Here is a 20,239-nt window from a genome sequence, read left to right on the forward strand (position 1 = left end):
GCATTTATTATAACTGTAATTGCCTTAATATTGCTACAATTCAAGTGCTCTAGGTTGCACTGCATCTGAATTGTTTGTGTGTTTTAGTTGCTTTTCTGTATATATAAACGTCTCTGTATATGTAGACTAGCGACTTATTCTGCTGTATTATTGCCACTCAAATCATTTTTCAGTTGTGCACTTGCCTTGCTTCATTTAAAAAATTTTAAATTGCTAATTTTGTAGAGTTTTAATTGCATTTACTGTTTAGGACTACACACTCAAGTGTGTTAGCCTTTTCTGTGTTTATTCACTGTATTATTGCATTGCTTAGCCTGTTTTAACAAAAAAAAAAAAAATACTATCTTGTTTGCTCGTTTCTCACCTTTCCTAGCCAGTCCATATCCCAGGCTTTGCTTGTTTCAGGACTTTATTTTCTGTGTTCAGAGCTATACAGACCTTGCTGTGGTAGAGGGAAGTCCTACTGCTTACCAGTGGGAGTGGTGAGCATTGTACTGCCTATCTAATGCTAGAGGAGTGGTTTCCAGCTCTGAAATTGTAATTTTATTAGCCTTTTTGGGCTGATTTCTATCCCTTTCAACTTTCTGGCTTAAAAATGTGCGTGTTTGCACATTTTTCGCATCGTGCAGCACTGCGAGGCTACAGTTAAACTATTCCAGGTGCCAGAAAGTCTGCTCTTCAAATTTTCCCTTAGACCTAGCTGGTTTCTCAGTAGTAGCACTAAAATCTGAACCCCTGTGACTAGCACTTGCTCTAGAACCTGCTGGAAAGCACTAGGAAGCCTGAAACTGATACAAGCACTCAACCTTGTCAATAAGGAGAAATTAATCATAGGCAATAAACAGCCTATAATTGCAAAGTACCTTGCAAAGGTAAGGGAAAACAGCTCTTATACTTTACAAAAAAAAGCACCTAAACAGGCATGTCCAAGGGTCAGCTTCAGGTGATTTCTCCTGTCCACCTGGTGAATCTGGGCATACTGGGGCAATGCGGCAACTGCCTCATGTACACAGACAATCCTCTCCTCCTACCACCCAACACTACAACTTGCGAGAGATGCACTTACATAGCCAAACTGGAAGCAAAGCTCTCTCCGGCCAAGATTGTGCTAGACAGTCAAGAGGAGAAGGTTAATACCTGCACTACACCTCAAGCAACTCATAGTCCTTCAAAACCCACACATAGCAACACTAAACCCACATATGTGGAGGCCATTAACATTAACCTGCCCAAGCAACAAGGACCTCCGAAGCTGAAATGCAAACAAACACCAGTCACAACCAAAGTGACACATAGCTCACAACACCAGTGTGCCACCCAACAACAGCCCCTAAGGCAAGACAATGTTCCCAACACTTTAGTCATAGGTGAGTCTATAGTCAGGCACACTGATGTCCCACTCACCAGGTTGAACAAGGAGAAAATTACAGTCAGCTGCCTGTCAGGTGCCCGGATCCTCCACATAACGCATGCACTCAAGTCACTCCACAACAAGTACAAATAGAACTCTGTCATTGTCCATGCTAGAGTGAATGACTTGAGACGTACCTCCCTGGACTACATGAAAAAAGACATGGAAGAGCTCTTGGATCATGTGGCCCAGGCAGGTATGACCCTAGCCCTGAGTAGCATCCTGCATTCGCCCAGAATGATACCACAGTATAAGGACAAAATGATTGACTTCCAGCAATTGGCTAAGCTTCTGGTGTCATTCAAAGGAGATCCAGTATCCGTCTGCCTGGGAAGACATGATCGACAAACCACGATGCTTTGCCAGAGATGGTATGCACCTGTCACCCCTGGGATTCAGGTTACTGGCTAAAGCTCTTGTCACCCCTATAGTGCCTTTTTTAGGCAAGGTTCAAAAGATAAAACCACCACCGTAACAGATACAAGCATGCAAAATCTGAAGGTAATGCTACTCAATGCTAGAAGTCTAAACCTCAAAATGCACTGTCTTTAGGCACTCCTAAAAATGGAGAACATTGATATCTGTGCAGTAACTTAAACCTGTTTCAGGGCATCCGAGAGCACCCCTGCAATACCAGGCTACAACTCTTACCACACTTTTCGACCACAAAACCAGACCGAAACACTAAAGGTGGAGGAGTGTCCATATTCACCAAGGATATTCACACCTCCAGGCTAGTTGCCCAACACAATGCATCTGAAATTCTCCAGGTGCAACTAACATTAGGTAAGACTGCAATCCAAATTGTAGCTTGCTACAGATCCCCCACCATACCCCAAGATTCTCACTACACCTTTCTAAACATACTGGAAAATATTAAGATACAACCAAACACCTTAATACTGGGTGATTTCAACTACCCTGCCATTAACTGGGAAAACTACTCGGGTACCAACTCCTTTACCCAACGGTTCTTGGAATTCATAAATTCCAACACCCTGGATCAACTAATCCATTGTCCCACCAGGGGCTCCAATATCCTAGACCTGGTCATTACCAACATGGGAGATAGATGCTCCACACCAGTGGTCACCCCCTCATTGGTCAGGTCTAACCATAAGCTAATCACCCTTGATATCCACATCCCACCCCCACCCCCCAGTAAGGAAACCTCCTTAAAAAAATTCTCCAAAGCCAACTTCATGCTAGTGAAGTCAGAAGTGGCAAACATCATGACACCCATACAGACGGGATCTGAAAGTTCGACTGCAGAATTCCACACTAGGGCACTGTACGAGCACATCCACTCATGTATGAATCGTGCCATCCCAAATAGAACCAAGATGCTCTTCTCCAAAAAAAGGAAGCCAATCTGGTGGTCTCCTGCTATAAACAAACTATACAACAGAAGGAAGAAACTGTTGCAGAAAAGAGGAAAATCCCAGGATGCAAAAAACTCCCTCACCAGCCTCAGGAAGAACTGATTACACTGAGGCATCTGGAACATTGTTCAGGGGACAAATTTAATTAAGCCACTTAGAACTATGATTGGCCTAAGGTACTTCACTTTCCCGGGTACCAAAAAGATGCTGGAATAGTATTTGGACCCTTTCACATTAGGAAGTACTTCTTAGATGGCTTGTTATGAGGTACAAAACGTCTTGCCTTACTGCCCCCTCTTTTGATGGGGTGGGATGCTGGGAAGGGAAAACAGAATAGGCAGATAGGACAATGGATAAAATGTTATAGTATCTGGAAATAATGTCTCTAATCCACCTATCCTGTACAATGGCCATCCATGCAGAGAGATGGTGGGACAAGCAAATCTGACTGTCTCCACAGGAGCAAAGTCAAGCAAGTCTTCATGGCCACTGCTGGTTCTGTGACCTCAGAAGTGGAATCATGACAGCCCTGGTTCTGACGGGAATTCTGACCTTTAAAATAGGTGACCTTTGTAGGATAAACCACTTTCTTTCTGTTTTTTGCCAGATTGCTAGTTACTACATTTGCTGTTTTAGGTGCTGTTGCTGGTCCTGCTGAATCACATTCATTTAGGAACATTTTTGTTTACAAGAGAATTTGTGCTGTAGTGTCTGGAAAATGAACTCCAATGACCATCAAGGTCTTACATCTTGCTCATTTTCCCTCAACTTATCTCTGAAATGAGGATTGAGCAAGTTGGTGTTAAATACAGCAGTTAGAAAAGATGCTTGGAAATTCTTGGCAAAGATGGTAAAGCTGTGCTAGCTGTGACAGTAAACAGTAATGCTGGAGCTTGTCGTTCTTCTGCACCATCCATGGTACTATATGTTGGTCACAGTGTAAAGTTACATACCGTCAAGATAACTGCCACATGGAATATCTGTTTGCTTCTGATCTTGGCCTTCGGTAACAAAACCAACATTTTGCCTAATTTCTCTATAAGCTCATACTGGAAAGGTAATATGATTGTTACGTAACTAAGCATCCTAAAACACAGCATGCAGGGCATGAAGACCCACTTCCCAAAGCATTCTGGAGCTCCAGTCTGCATGTTAAGAAGATGAACCACTGGACAGTAGACTGTTGAGTCCTTCCTGAGGGCAGCCACCACCACTGGAGCGTTGACAACTGAGAACTAGTCAAAATATTACAGTCCTTAGGCAGAAAGAAGATCCTAACTAGCCTACAAGGTGCAGCTGCTACCACAGCAGGGTCTTTCCTGGCCAGTTGGAAGGCAAAAGCTACCATCTTGTTAGCAAAAGACATCATTCAGTAAGAAAAGGAAAGAGTCTGGAAAGCCTCCTGTGGAATCTTGTCAGCAGAAGAAAGGAGTAGCAGGGAACATCCCCTCTTTTAATCATAAGTTCTAAGACTTCCCTGAACATGAGATCTTCTGGGAGTTATGGGGAGTCTGTTCCATCTCCATTTTCAGTATCTAGAGTTGGAGATTCCATGGGATGACTCATTGTTTGATTCTATGGGATGACTCATTGTGTCCTCAGAGGAGGAGACACTGACAAGGAAGAGAATGAAGATACTGAACCAGACCTGTGGGGAAAGATCCAGCTTTTGATCATTCAAACCTCTGTCCCAATAGGGAGAAATGAAGGTACCATATGCAGACTGACAGAAGTCTTGAGTCCAGAGTAGCACATTAAGATGGTCTGAGAGCACCTATACTATGAAATGCAACATTGGTTTGAGACCAGTTTCTGATTGTCTTGTCTACTCTGTAAAGATCAATTGTGAAGATGCCCTCCTAGTCCATGAAAGCTCAAATTTAAGGATTAAAGGGGTACCCTGATGATGAGAGATTTATTGGGGCTGACTTGATAGACTATGGCCTTCTGGATTCTAAAAATTCAAAGACTAAAGATGCTAAGAACCAAAAATCATACCAAAGTCATTGGTACTAATGTTGACCTCAGGCCCTCTTTGCTCAGCCCTGACACCAAAGAGGATCTTTGCAGTCTTCTAATGTCAATGGCTGTTGACATTAAGCCTCCAATCAATGCCGATGGAGACTGTCCAACCTCATCACAGTTAGCTCTGAGAAGAGGCCAGTGAGAAGGAAGACAGGGAAGCAAAGCAGCAAGGACTAGACCCTTATCTACTGCGATAAGCTATGGAGGGTCCAGACCCAATTTCATTTGAAATTGAATAAATGTTTCTATCATTTTATTACAGTCAAAATCCACAGAAATAGTCCAGCTCCTGTGGGAGGAAACAGATTTAGCTGACACAAAAGACTCAGCTGAAGGATACCTAAGGGAGATGAGCCTACCAAGCTCCATTCCTGACAAGGAAAATACACTGTCCTGCCAAATTAATCTATGTCGTGGTCTATCAGAAGAAAATACGGAAATCCTGGCTTCCTCACTGGTACCCAAACAGAACTCACATTTTTATGTCTAGGCTATTGGGGGGTTGGGTCCACTACAATAACATCCTGCTTACTCATCTTCTGTCTGGAGTGCTTAGGGGCACTGGGAGGGTTACCTCAGAAAATTTAACCATTACAGCATCTTACTTCCTTCTGCAGGACTTGTCCTTATCCCTTTTCTTCTGAAACTGTAAGTGTGGAGATTCACTTTCTTCTTCTCCTTCCCTATAGAACAACTCTTTCAATACAAGTTTCTTTCTGCAGTTCATAACAGTCCATTTAGCCATGTCACATGCCTGTTTGAGATGCTGGGTATCCAGATTATCCACAGAATGTATTACTCAGCTAGAGGGATTCTATATTCATGTCTCTCTCATTTCTAAAAATCAAAATGGGAATCCATATGCAGAAGAAAACACCAACAGCAAAACAGCCAACAACACAAAGAAACAATCCTAACAGTAGTGACTGGCACATTTATCACCCACCAACTAAAAATATTTATTTATTTATTTAACATTTGTTAACCGGAAAAGTCTGACTTGGAACAAAGCCAATTTTCAGTGCAGGCCTGGGAAGAAACGCTCCAGATGCATATCTTTGAATGTGGAAGGAAACCGGAGCACCTACACGAACCACGGAGGACATGCAGACTCCACAAAGAAGATGCCCCAGCCGAGAATCGAACCAGAGAACCTCTTGCTGTGAGGTAACAACGTTACCGCTGCACCACTGTGCCATCCAAAAAATATACTAGGAACTAGAACGTCTAACAACTATAAGCCAAAAAAAAGCCAAAAAGAACACTAATAACAGCAATAAAAGAAATGTTGAAAATGCAATGGAAATATGCTTCTACAATTGTAGAGGACAGCTAAACCAATAAAGTCCAAACTTAAAAAAGAACATAGAAACATGGAGAGGTCTGACCTGAAACTGAAGAAATCTGGCAGAAACAGAGTCAGCGAGGTGAAAGGAAAATAATAAGATTTAAGAAGTAAAAGAGCAATCCAAGGAAATCTTGGATTATCTCTCTCGCTGCTGTGAGATGAAGAGTGGTACTAGAGGCTCTGGAGTCATTAGGGCAGCACAGCATCTTGGGACTAGGGGAGGAGTTGAAGGTCTGTGTAAAATCTCTTGGTGTTGATGTGACTTGAGACTGCAGCTATGTCTTGATGATTGAAGAGGATGGACAAGATCACCACAGATCTATTTACTCCCTATGTGCATTTACCATAGCCAGTACTGTTTTTAAAATTTGGCAGAGCTCATGGTTAAGGAATCAAATAACTTAAACTTATAAAATATTTCTTTTTATTAAAAAAATGATAATAACACTACATAAGAGCAAGAAACCTCATTTGGATATAATCAAGATTGACTGTGGATTCGGTCACTAAGGTTTTACCATTATGATCAAACCATAAAACGAGTACAATCCCCATCCAAACATGGATTACTGTCATAATAAGTGCTGGCAGTTTCACATAATCTGTTAATTCTGGGCAAACAGAGATCTTGTGGAACACTTTCACCAAGTTAACATTCCCTTGTTAATACCCCAACTTTATTTTCACTTGGCTCACTTTTACCAAATACAGAATTAGTTTAGTTAATAACAGCCTCAATCTATGAAGCCCATTCAGTCTAGACTGAATGACTGAAGGGCATACAAAACTCTGAGGTCTGGCATAATATTAGAGAGGATGATGCATGGATTCCATGGATGTAGGGTGCAAGTCCTGTCTCCCTCCACCAAAAAATAAATGCTTTGAGGGACTGTCCTACAATTAAGCATACCATGTAAAAAACAACTAAGCCTGTGACAGCTGACTGTGACATTCCTTTAAGAACTGCTAATCTTACCCGAATGGAATGCAGGTATGCATGTCTGAAATATTTTCATGCTATCCATTCTGCATTTACACACACCAGGAACAAAGGAAGCAGTTACATTAGCCAAAAACTATTTGTATAATTTGTGGGTTTTAGCTAGTTGTCGGAAAAATTTATTAAGGGGGAGGGGGTGACATGTACTTTCCCCAAGGTGTAGTAATGCCAGTAGTTATATTAAGGTTCATAGGTGTATACTAGGCTAATGAGCACCAGGGCCTTTATAAGCCTAGCAGTGCTATCCAGCCCAACTGTATGGGCATTTACTAGTAGGGGGTATGTTAGTTAGGAAGTTTCTAGGTGTTATGTGAGATGAGGTTTATTAGTTTGGGCATTACTGTCTGCCTCTGTCTATCAAACACATGGGGGGGGGGGGCAGACCCAGAGTGAATTCCCAATTTTCTATCCATTGGTCAAAGTTATGCTTAAACAGAGTAAGGGATGGACCTGTTCCAGAGCATGGGGATCCTCTGAGATACATATCTGTCTTACCAATATGTCTTACTTATGTGACAAGCAAAATTTAAATCTTTGGATCTAGTGGTTCTGATGATGTCTGTTTTGCAGATATGCAAAAAGTCCATCAGTGCTGGATCGAAGAATGCCTTGTATGCCAGGCATAGATTGCTTCTCAGTAACCTGTAAGAGAAAGAGTAAAGACATAGGGCGTTAAGGCAATCCATATAGGACAATGTATTTATACTCTAGATTCTCCTGGTAAGGAACCTTTGTAGATGTTCCAGCTGTTGCACATGTCTGGTCAAGTAGAAACGGAAGGGGTCACTGTACTAAATGACAGGGCTGAATAAAGTGGCACTATGACTTCACTGGATCTGGATGTCATGCCCTTACTTATATGTTGGGTGACATAGAATGACTTTCTTACTACCTTGGCCACATGTTGTTGAAATTGCAGATTACTGTCTACATATGTTTCCACATTCCTGAGTACTGGGTCAACGTTTAGGGGTGTCTTATTGATGGAGTATTTAGCCTGAGTGGCAGTTTTCCCAAAAGGCACTATAATGCATTTCTTGGCATTTAGTTTTAATCTGTGATTTCGGCACCAGTAATTTGTCTGTGTCGGACTCTCTTGTAAGATGTTTGAGTCATGAGGAGAATCTATGATAGCTCCCAATTTGCATTTCTCTGTAAACTTGGTCAACCAAAGGCCCTTGACATTAGCCTTTACCTCCGAGAAGTAGATGACAAATAAGAGTTGTCCCAGCACAGAGAACTGAAGTATCCCACTAGTGACCAATCTCTTAGTGGAGGTGATATCACTGATCCTGACTTCCTGGATCCTGTCTATGAGCCGGCTGGTAATCCAGTGAGTTATGTAAAGGTTTATGCCCAGTTCGGTGAGTTTGCCAATTATATCTGAGTGGGGTATTGTATCAAATGCCTTAGACAGGTCCATGTAGGTGGCATGCACCGTTCTCCCCTCATCCATTGTCTAGGTGACCTTCTCAAAGAAGTCCACCAGGCTTAGTAAGCATGACCTTCCCTTGAGAAAGGCAAAATGGGTTGGACCCAGTGTCTGAAGGCTGCATATGTCTTTGCTGATCATTTCCTTGATAATTTGTTTCACGGCTTTGCAAATTAGACTAGTCAGACTAATAGGTTTGTAGTTTCTGGGATTGACTGATGGTCCACCCTTGAGAAGTAGGATAACCACTGCAGTCGTCCATTCTCGTGGTACAAATACTGTTTTTAGACTATAGTCGAAAAATGACTCAAGTGGTCCTAATAGACCATGTTTCAAGATATTTAGGAGGCATCCCATGATGTTGTCAGGGCCCACTGAGGCTGTGTTCTTGGCCTTAGCAAGTACTGCCAGGACCTGCTCTCTGTTAACAGCTGGGGGGGGATGCTAGTATGTATTTCATTAGGTGAGGCAAGGGGGGAAAAAGGGGGTGCAATTTTAGTTGAGTTTGATAGCCAGCAAGCTCCCTATGTTGCTCTGCTCAGTGAAGGTGGCACCACTGACCATTAGTTTGACACACTGATGTGTGCTGCCTTTAAGATTTTGGACAGAGCTGTAGAAGGCTTTGTGGTTTTCTTTAGCCTGTGAGGCTATCCTGATCTCATAATTGGACTTGTTAGATTTAATTAGTCTTCTAAGTTTCCTATTTAGTTTAGAGAGCTCCTATCATTATGGGAGCTGCTCTTCCTGATTTCAGCCATGACTTTTTCCCATTTGTTATACACCCTATTAAGGCTAGGATTCCACCAGTGTGATTTGTTTTTAAGAGTTTGTTTTGGACTTACTTCTAGTACATACAGCAGCTTCTATCCAGCCATTTATATGGTTGTACAGGGTCTCTGTGAACAATTACCCATAGGTTATTGTGATCTTGAGGTTGGGAGGGCACTGAATTTTGATAAACTATCACTTAATAGGATGTAGTTGGCTTTGAATAATTCCTAACTGTTACAGGGTTTGCTGGGGTTACTGAGCTAATTTTTATTTCAAAGGAGACAACTTTGTGGTCAAACCTCACCAATGAGGCCATGACATGGGGGCAGCACTCTACATACTGTTGAGTACCAGGTTCCATATGATTGAACCTCTTCACAGAAGCGTTTTGCCCCTCACGGAAATAAAACAGTAAATAAGTCAAATGCCATTTACCAATTTTTTAGTCAAACAATGCCTGATCAAATGGATGTCAAAAATAGTAGGGCCCTAATATAAGGACTGAGCAATTTAGATGTGTGATCTAAAAAGTATGTATTATGGTTGCAGAAAAAAATGCAAAGCCATGATGATATTCAACACAAGAGGAGGTTCAAAACATCTTACCACGCTATGCAGTAATACGATCATAAAATTGAATAATACACATTTACAACAACAACAACAAAAAAATGCTCCCACTTACTGGTCTATAAACAGTGAAGATACTTGGGTATCTTTTTACTTATCTCACCAATCACTCAGACAGCTCCTTTCTGGTGTCCCTGAACAGCTTCCTTAGCACAGTAGATCCTCCGGGATGGACAGTGAATCTCTGGTAGACAGGTAGGGAGGGAAGAAGCCTCCACCCATGCAGAGGCTGGTCAAAAATTCCAGTGGAAGAGTGTGGTGTGCAACTAAGTCAGAAAAAGCTGTTTATATTATAACAGAATGTACACAGGGATCTGCCATGACATCCCTTAAGCAGATGTGCTGTTTTCACTAGCTCCCTCACCTCCTTCCCCAGGAGAAATGCAGACAGTAAATCTTGTTCCCTGCCCTTGAGAAACAAAGAAGAAATGCAACTACCTCATCCTAATGTGCCCCCCCCACACACACACACAAACTGCCACCACTAGCCCTTCTATTAACTTGGGCTCATTTCTGACCCTCTACCCAGAGATGCAGACACAAATTATATGCAAAAGACAAGCACAGGGAGCACCTCAAACACATCTCTTTGAGGTAGCTAACTTGAGCAGGTGCGAACCTGTCTGGAGGTTGCGTGGGTTAGGAATTGGGTAATGAGTGATGGCAGTGCTGTAAACATACTATGGGACTGTCCTCTACAAGAGATTAGCGGCTAGCCTTGCAGGTATACAAGTTCCATGCTGAGGTGCAGATGTAGAAGTCTGGTATATGACATCTGAAATACATATGCATCAGCACATACAAAACACACTGCACCACCTTAAATGAAAAGAGAAGGGTTGGAATAAATAGCCAAACATGAGACTGAGAGGCTTGTGGCATGAGACCATATATCTCTCTGTATATTTTGTGTTCTTATTTTTATGCATTCTGTGATCACTTTTATTATAATTTCCTTTATCTTACCATGTAAATGCTTTATTTCAGTATTTGTTACAATTAATGTTTTTCACCTTTTGTGTTTCAGATTTTATCAGCACAAGATGAGCACCATTGGAAGAACACCACTGCTCACTACTGTCCCAGTCTCTCTCCTCAGTGGAGAAGTAATAACATTTTCCATCCTTTCCAATCCACTCAAATGGACATAATTCACAAACTCCTATTAAGAAAGAAAAGGAAAACATTAAACTGTGCATTGCAGTACTTTTTCCATGATTCAAAGACCTGAGTGATTACATTTAAATGCACATTTCGGAAATCAAAGTTACATGACCATGCCTCACCAATGCATACCAAGAGGTCTTCTCATTACATTGACTTGGAAAGATGATAAGAAATTGCCACATCTTGTTCTTACAAATTTCCCTTTTCACCAACATAAGCATGCCAGAAATGAAGGGAGGGTTGGCATTATGATTAAAGTCTTAATTTCAAGGATACAAAGTAGAGAGTTTGATTCAGACCTCTAGTTGCTGGCTAGGCTTGTAATTGTATGTAGACAGATAGCCTAATATGAACATATGAAGACATTTGTCCTGGAATATGCTGCAATCTGAAAATCCAAATTTTTGTGCAATAATTTAAATTGGATTGTGCCTCAAAACCAAGATTTTGACAGTATAACCAAATCATTTGTGCTCTTCTAAATGAATAACATATCCATCCAGCCAGCAGCCCAAATGTGCCCCACGTTCAGTAACTTGACTGAGTGAATTTCAAAGAATATTTCTAGTCTGGTCACCACAGCTGTCTTCTTCTCTACTGATTTACCCACCTTCACTTTATGAGCTAGAGTAAAAATCCTACTATTACTCACCAACGCCGCTGTCCTTTTTGGTTTCAAGTTATTATTATTTCTGAACATTTACAGATAAATATAAACATACTCATATACTCAAAGCACATATCATGGATTTCACATTCAAGTGTTTACAATGGCAAAGGCTCACACACAATACAAACATGCTCATATACAGAATCTAATGTCTGCATAAAGAATAGTTGTGTAAGAACTTACCATAATCTTAGATGTCCTTCTCTTCCATGTTACAGTATTCATAACAGTGGGGAGTTGCTGCCAGCAGAGCCACCTTCCGGCCAGTATACCAAAGTCTTTGTTTCTGGAGAGTACGTGTGACGTGTCTTGTCAGGGCCATAAACTGACGTAGGGTATAAAGGTGACATCTGCACACATCCTCCTCAGAATGAACTGCTGCATACAGTAGTACTTTTGTGGGTAAAAGAGTCTGAAGGGGACCTTTGGAATTAGATGCAGGCTAGAGTCAGGGAAATAGGTGGTTTGTGTGTAGTGGAGAAATTGGGGGCTATCAAAGTAATGTCCCCCCAAGGTAGAGGGGCAGGTGGGGGGGGGACTGAATACTGCAACATGGAAGAGAAGGACATCTAAGGGTATGGTAAGCTTTTACACAACTATTCTATGTCTTTCTATTCACACGTTGCAGTGCTCACAACAGTAGGGATAGTACCATAGCTTTTAGGCATGGTTTTGGGTAGAGGATTGGGTTCCCTGGTCAATGAGCCCTTGGATGATAGACCTGACAAACCCTGCTCTAGCGACTAGGTCCAGTTTGCAATGTCTGGTAAAGGTGTTGACAGAAGTCCAAGTGGCAGCTTCCAGGATGGAAGCGTAGTCAATTCCTTTGAAAAAGGCAGCTGAGGAAGCAGCTGCCCTAGTAGAGTGAGGTTTGACTTGTCTGTGCAGGGATTTTCCATGGAAGGATTAGCATAGGGTAATGGATTTTGAAATCCATGAGGAAATGATTTGCTTGGAGACTGCATTCCCTAGAGCACTGGGATGGAAGGAGATGAAAAGTTGATCTGATTTTCTGATAGGTTTGGTTTTGTCTAAGTAGTACCTCAATTGTCTCTGGACATCCAAGGAATGGAGAGTCCTTTCTGAGGAATTTTTTGGTTGAGGGTAAAAAACTGGTAGATTGATGGTCTGGTTTAGTGAAAGTTCATTAACCACCTTCGGCATGAAGGAAGGGTTGGTCCTTAGGGCATCTCTATCCTTGTGGAAAATAAGGTAAGGAGAGGTAACCATGAGGGCTTGGATCTCAGATACCCCCTTGGCGGATGTAAGGGCCACTAGTAGAACTGTTTTCAGTGTGCATAGTTTTAGAGATACTGAATGAGTTGGTTCAAAGGGTGGCAATCTAAGTTTTTCCTAGTACAAAGTTCATAACTCAAGGGGGAGGAATAGGTTTTCTGGGAGGCCTGATGTGAAGTACTCCCTTGAGGAAAGGTTTGACCTCCAGTCTGGAAGCTAGGGGAGGGAAGATTGGTAGACAGGCAGATATAGCAGATAAATGCCATTTGACAGATGAATATGTTAGTCCTGAGTGCAGTAGGAAATGACCATAGGTATAGAAGTAGTTAGAGGGTCCTGTTTTTTCCGTTGACACCAGGAGGAGAATCTGTTCCATTTGGATACATAGTTTCTCCTGGTACTAGGTTTTCTGGCTTCCTGCAGAACATTGAATATGTCCTCTGAGTATAGGTGCCTGTAGGGGATCAAAACCCTATCACCCATAAGGTTAATTTCAGATTGTCTACCTGAGGGTGTAGTAAGGATCCCCTGTCCTGTGCAAGTAGGTCTATTTGGTGGGGTAACCTGTGGTGATTGCCCTTGGCTAGTAAGGATAAGAGGGGAAACTAATGCTGTCTTGGCCAAAAGGGGGTCACCAGTAGGATTTTTGGGTTGTCCCTCTGTATTTTCAGAAGGACTTTCTGAATTAGTGTGAATGGGGGGAAGGCATAGAGGTACATCCCCCACCCCCAAGAGAAGGAGAAGGCGTCCACTTTCCATGCTTGTGGATATAGATTCCTTGTGCAGAATTTGGGCATCTGTCTGTTCTGGGAGGAGACAAAAAGATCTGCTTGTGGAACACCCCACCTGTGGATTATGTCTAGAAATACTTCTCTTTGAAGCATCCATTCATGACTTGGAGCTAAAATTCTGCTCAGGTAGTCTGCCATGACATTCTCTGTGGAAGAGATATAGACGGCTAGCGGATGAATGTGGAGAGATACTGCTAGGTTCCAGATCTGGACTGCTAGGCTGCATAGAGGGTAGGACTTTGTTCCCCCCTGCTTGTCGATATACCACAGGACCATCATATTGTCTGTGATTACTTTGATGGTTCCTGTGTGAAGGACTGATTTGAAGTTTAGCAGGCCAAGTGTAAAGCCCTCATTTCTTTGATGTTGATATGGTCCTTTAGTCCTGAGTTGGACCACGTGCCTTGCATTGAGAGTTATTTTTGGCTTGCAAGTAGCACTGCCCCCCATCCCAAGTCAGAGGCATCTGTGGAGACCTGTTGTAGGGGGCTGTGATCTGAAGGTGGATCCCTTGGTTGAGTTGAAGAGCTGAGATCAACCACTGGAGTTCCTTCTTCAGACACTGAAGCAAGGGGATGGGGGTGTCCAGGGTCTGGAAGTGTTGACTCCATAGGTTTTTCAGGACCCACTGGATTTTTCTCATATGGAGTTTTGCCAGAGGCAGCATGGGCATGAGTGATGCCATGTGGCCTAGAATTCTTAAAATGTCTCGAGCTGGTAAGGAGGTGTGGGAGAGGATTCTTTGAAAATACAGACAAAGGTCTTTGATGTGGAATGAAGACTTTCATTATGTCTGTTCTGATTCTGCAACCCAGGAAAACCAGATCTTAAGAGGGGAGCAGGTGAGATTTTTTTGTGGTTTATGGTGAACCCTAACAGTGATAGGGTGGAGATTACCTGTTGCAGATGTAACAGGATGGTTTGGCGGTCTTGATGAAGAATGAGGTCATCCAGGTATGGATATTATCTGAATACCCTGAGTTCTGCAATAGGCAATGACGGGAGCCAGGCATTCTGTGAATACTCGGGGGGCGGTAGAGAGTCCAAAGTGCAAGGCTGGGAATTGCAAATGGTAGGAGCCTATTGCAAATCTGAGGTATTTCCTGTAATCTGGGTGTATGGGGATGTGTAGGTAGGCATCATTTAAGTCCAGGGCTACCATGAATGTCTGAGTTGGAATTAGTGGTAAGAGGAGGGGTAAGGTAATCATTTTGAAACTGGGAACTTTCAGAAATAGGTTTAGGTAGGATAAGTCTAGGATTGGCCTCCAAGGGCCATCCTTCCTTGGTACCAGAAACATTCTGGAGTAAAAACTCCTGTTTTTTTGCTGGTGTGGTACCTGTTCTATAGTACCCTGAACTAGAAGCTGCTGAATGATAGGAGGGAAAAGGTGGGTTTGGCTTGCAGGTGGTTGAGGGAATGCCACGGAAGGGTGGTATCATCCACCAAGTCATGAAGTAGTCTGACTGAATGATGGAGAGAACCCATTGTTCTGATGTGGTAATCTGCCAGGAGGGAAGGGAGGGGGTGAGATTGAGGGAGAGTGGGGTGTTTTGGTGCAAGGGAGGGTAGTCAAGGAGGAGGCGGTCTGGACTGGTCAGACTGGCCTCGAAAGGGTGCAGTGGAAGAACTTGTAGGAAATCTAGGAGTGGAGCTTTTCCTGGTTTGTCTACATCATTTAGACTGTGGAGTAGTGTGTGTTGACCGCCTTATAACAAGGAAAGGTTTCTGTGAATAATTCCTGTGATATCTGTGTATAGAAGACACCAGAAGGTGTTTAAGATTCTGAAGTTCCTTACCCTTTTATTGAAGGGACTTCAGGAGTTCTGCTGAGGCTTGGCTAAACAGAGCTTTATTATTCAGGGGTGCATCCAGCAATTTTGTTTGCACATCCACGGGCAGGGGTTGTAGTCTCATCCAATAATATCGGCTCAAGATTGATCCAGATGTAGCAGACTTAGATGAGGCTTCCACAGCATCATAACTGCACTTTACTGAGTGCCTAGTTACTTGGGATGCAGTGGAAAGAAGGGTGTTAATTTGAGTCTTAATGGGAGAGTCTGGTGCCTCAGATAGTAATGTGGAGGCCTTGGAAATGGCATCTTAAGACATATTTACCCATATGTGTTTGGTAGTTGAGAGCTCTAATAGCCAGAGTAGAGGAGGTATAGACTTTCTTCCCTAGTCTGTCCATGAATTTGCTGTCTTTGTCTGTGGGATAAAGAGTAGGCGAAGGTAATTTTATTCTGATTAATATTTTTCTGGATGCATGTACGCTGGAGCTTTAAAGGAGGTATGTATATCACCTCATTTAATTCTGCATTTGATGTAACTGTATAACTAGCTTGTTTGAATGTCTGCAAAATAATGTTTTTATCATGAATAATATTATACGCAATATTTTTCTGAATTTATATATGCTGGAGCTTTTCTCCCCATGCCTCCGCTGAAAATGGACATGTATCCAGTTGGACTATCCTGGTCAGCAAATATAAAATAAAATTGTCTGGATGATTTATCAGCAGAGACAGCAATAACTGCTGGGTCTGCTGGGGGGTTCCTAAAGAGGTATTGGGTATCCCGAGGGACCTTGTAAAAATGGACTGGACATTTAGCAGCTGGTGGTTGAGAGTCAGGGGACTGTAAAGCAGCCAGGAAGGCATCCTGAAAGGCAATAGCAAGGGAGCCACTGCTGAAGGAGAGGGTTGCTCCATTTGCAAAAGGTCAAAGTATCTTTTCTTGGTATCAGAAACTTCAGATGCTTGCCATTTGAAATGCTCCCTCATGAGGGAGATTGTGTCTCCAAAGGTAATTTCTTCCCCTGGAGATTTAGGAGTAAAGGAGTCTTCCTTCTATGGGGTGATGAAATCTTTTGGGGACTCTATTTGGGATTCATATGAAAAGGATTCCTCTGAAGAGGAGTACTCTTCCTCTGAAACCTGTAAGGTAGGTCGAGAAGTGGTGGGTGGTTGGACTTGCTGTGTCTGTAGGGCCTGAAAAGCCTTAAAAAGGCTCTGAGAAAAAAGCATCCCATCCATGAACTGGTTGGGTTTCAGTGTGTTTAACTTTTTGTTTTTTTCTTTAAAGGAGTAGTCGGTGGAGACCGAATCAGAGCAGACTTCTGCCTGGGTGGGAGAAAAGGAGCTAGGCCCTCCAACAGATTAAGTCATGGTTCCCCTCCACCATCCGGATCTGATGGCTGAGTAGCCTCAGTGGACGTACTAAAGGTTTCCTCCACCCCAGCTTCCATAATATTTCCTCGGCCTGGCTTGGAAACCGATGTGTGGGAATATGCCGGGCATTCATCAGCCTCAAGAACCTTCTCAGATGCCTTAGGCGCAGCAAGGGATTCCAGCCTAATTTTTTTGGCCTTCTTCCTCGACGGCTCTTTGGATGGACCTACTCCCCCTTCCATACCAATTGTAAGATGTCTGGGCCTCTGATTTTCTAAATACAATTTTGGTGCAGCAAGACGGCTGCAAAAGGTTTTTGGAATGAAAGATTTGCAAATGGGGCAGGACATATGGTCGTAGGCCTCGCCTAAGCAAAAAACGCACTTCTCGTATGTGTCCTTGTGAGGAATCTGTCTCCCACAAGCACAACTCCCCTTTCTAGCTGACATAACAATAATCAAAAGCAAGGAAAAAACCCAACAGGGCACTTATCTGTATCGGTAGGATGAAATGGTCATCCGATCTGGAAATGTTAACAGTCGTCTGAAACGCGATCTTCTTTCGGAACTGGGGAACAGGAGTCTGCTGTTCACTGCGGCAAGAAAATTCTGAGAAGGGTGTGTGCAGACATCACGTTTATACTCTACGTCAGTTTATGGTCCTGACAAGGGATGCGCACGTACCTTCCAGAAACAAAGACTTTGGTATACTGGCCGGAAGGTGGCGCTGCTGGCAGCAACTCCCCACTGTTATGAATACTGCAACATGTGAATAGAAGATCATCGGATGATTATTAATGTTTTCAGTGTAGTTTACTATCAATATGCCCTAGCTGCATTAATTCTTGTGACTTCACAGTATGACTTAAGTGATGACCCCTCTCTGGGCCAGTAACCAAGGAGCCTGAATCCTCACCACTGACACTGTAGAGGGACGTTCACTTAGAACAAAAAGGGATAGATCCAGTATTTCCAGATGCAGCACTATGCATCAAGTACAATTTCCATTAAGAGCACACAGGGAACACACCCAGTCTGGGGTCTGGTTTCTCTCTCTCTCCAGGTCCCCAATAAGACTCCCCAATGGCACAATTGCAGAGTCGAGTCTTCAGCCGAATGTCCAAGCTAAGTCCTCCAAGCACCCTCTCTGTGAAACCAGAGCTCTGTGTTCCTGCTCCAGGCAGCTGACGCACACACACACACTGAGATTTGATTTACACACACACACACACACACACACACACACACACACACACACACACACACACAGGAAAGGCCGGCACAGATTTACTAGCTATGCCCCCTTTTGCCAGATTATGAGGTAGTTACTACCACCAGCCACTCTAAAGCTCTTACAAAGGTACCCAATTATACTGAGTGAAATTTATTTTAATACAAATGGTAGTGTTTTCACCAATGCAGTAAGGCTTTCATGAGTGCCCACAGAGTCACCAAATAAATATAAAATAAATATAAATACTCTCAAAGGTTAAAATATTCACTAAAGGACTAGCTACAATGAAAAGTTTAAATACATTTAATAATAAATAATAAAATAACAGGAAAATACTAAATATCTATTTACAATAAACACCAGAGTTTCATCACAGGAAATATTAAAATACCAGAGATGAACAGAATCACAGAGGTACAAAAAACAGTACTTAACTAATCTCACTCTATCTTTCTGACTGATCTAAAGAATTACTATTCCCTGGTCACTTACTAGAGCAAGGCAAGATGAAGTAGGTGAGGGATCCTTCTATGTCAGGTTTCAAAAACAAGTGTCCTGACACTTCAGTCTCACCTGGTATTAAAACATGACTTTTGCCCTGGATTACAGGTATTAAAACATCACTTTTGGATTACAGAATATCACAATCATTTGGTCACCTGACTTCTGGTTCTCATACTACCCCTTTTCCTAGCAAGTGACCCACAATCTCACGTGTCAATAATACACACACCCATAGAGCTTTGTTAAGATCTGCTGCAGCTTCTGGAAGTCATAAAACAATAAAACACTTCCACTCATTCTACAGGAGCTATTCTCTGCCACAGGCATTTCATCTCCAGCTGCAATCAGAACTGTAAGATACAATCTTTATGGCTTAAATTGACTAGTTTAATTTCATACTATTTTTCAGTTAGCTGGAGCTGAGCTTAACTTCTTCTCTTCCAGTATCCTCTGTTGCAATATTAATTTCAATAGTTAGAATACAGTCTGACATACAAGTGTATTTCTTTTTCTGTCCACCAGAGTACACTGTTGGTAGATTTTTAATGCAAACAGCTTTACTAATACATTTTTCAACATGAGCATTTGTAGAAAACAGTTTGATATACAAATGAAATATAATTCTTTGCAAAATTCCAGCTAGCTATGCTGGTATATGTTGCACATCCACTACCCTACTTCTGCTGGCATAGCTCACAATACCTTTCATTGTCACAACGTATTTCTCATCTGTGATTCTTACTTCTTACAGGAAAGGCTGTAATACAGTTTTTGTGCACTCCTCCTTCCTTCAGGATGCAGCTTCTGATAACCTCTCAAATCCTGTCTGTTTTCATTCTTTTTAAACCTATTCTATTTTTATTAATTTGTGTGTTACTCAGAGTAGTCCATTGATCCTTATGGACCCATTTCTATTACAGCCCATTAGAAAAACAATGATACATGCTTAATGCAGCAAAAACAAAATAAACAGAACAAATTCATAATGTATTGAACAACAACAATAAAAATATAGATACAAAGCCAGAAGGATGCATGATTATACACAGTGGGATGATATTGAGCCAAGCTATTTTTTCCATCAACACAGTTTTTGTAGGTATGGTAAGAGGAATAATAGTGGAGTGACAATGACATAAGCAGGGTTAGGAGACTGGAGGAAAGCAAGAGTAAACTACCTTTTCTTTAAGATGGGCTAGCTGCCCAAGTGTAAAGGAGGGAAGGAGTCAGCATTCCTATTGTTGGGTTGAAGGTTCCAACTTAAGCACAAACTGCAGAAGACATGTTGTGAGGACTAAGGTATCTGATGGTCTTTTTACGAAGAGTGCTCTGTCAACAAGAAATCTTAGGGAACAGGTAGTGGATCTAGGTAATATGTTAGATTTGAGCTGGGAGAGGTGTCCAGTGTAAGTGATTTAAAAGGTAACAGTTGGCAGGAGGTGGTCAGACCCATTTATAGGTAATGA

The 20,239-nt window shown here is 42.2% G+C and overlaps 1 protein-coding gene across 2 annotated transcripts in view; it reads right to left on the bottom strand.

The window, feature by feature from the left end:
* Positions 1 to 20,239, bottom strand: part of LOC122808815 (C-type lectin domain family 2 member B-like) — a 1,263,928-nt gene that overhangs the window by 385,330 nt on the left and 858,359 nt on the right. For both annotated transcript variants that reach the window (XM_044079877.1, XM_044079876.1), the window contains exon 4: positions 11,013 to 11,161. In XM_044079877.1, coding sequence (XP_043935812.1) covers positions 11,013 to 11,161 — 149 coding nt within the window. The remainder of the gene's footprint in view (positions 1 to 11,012; positions 11,162 to 20,239) is intronic.

The sequence above is a fragment of the Protopterus annectens genome, chromosome 8.part0 (assembly GCF_019279795.1).
Source record: "Protopterus annectens isolate FY-2018-M chromosome 8.part0, PAN1.0, whole genome shotgun sequence".
NCBI lineage: Eukaryota > Metazoa > Chordata > Ceratodontiformes > Protopteridae > Protopterus > Protopterus annectens.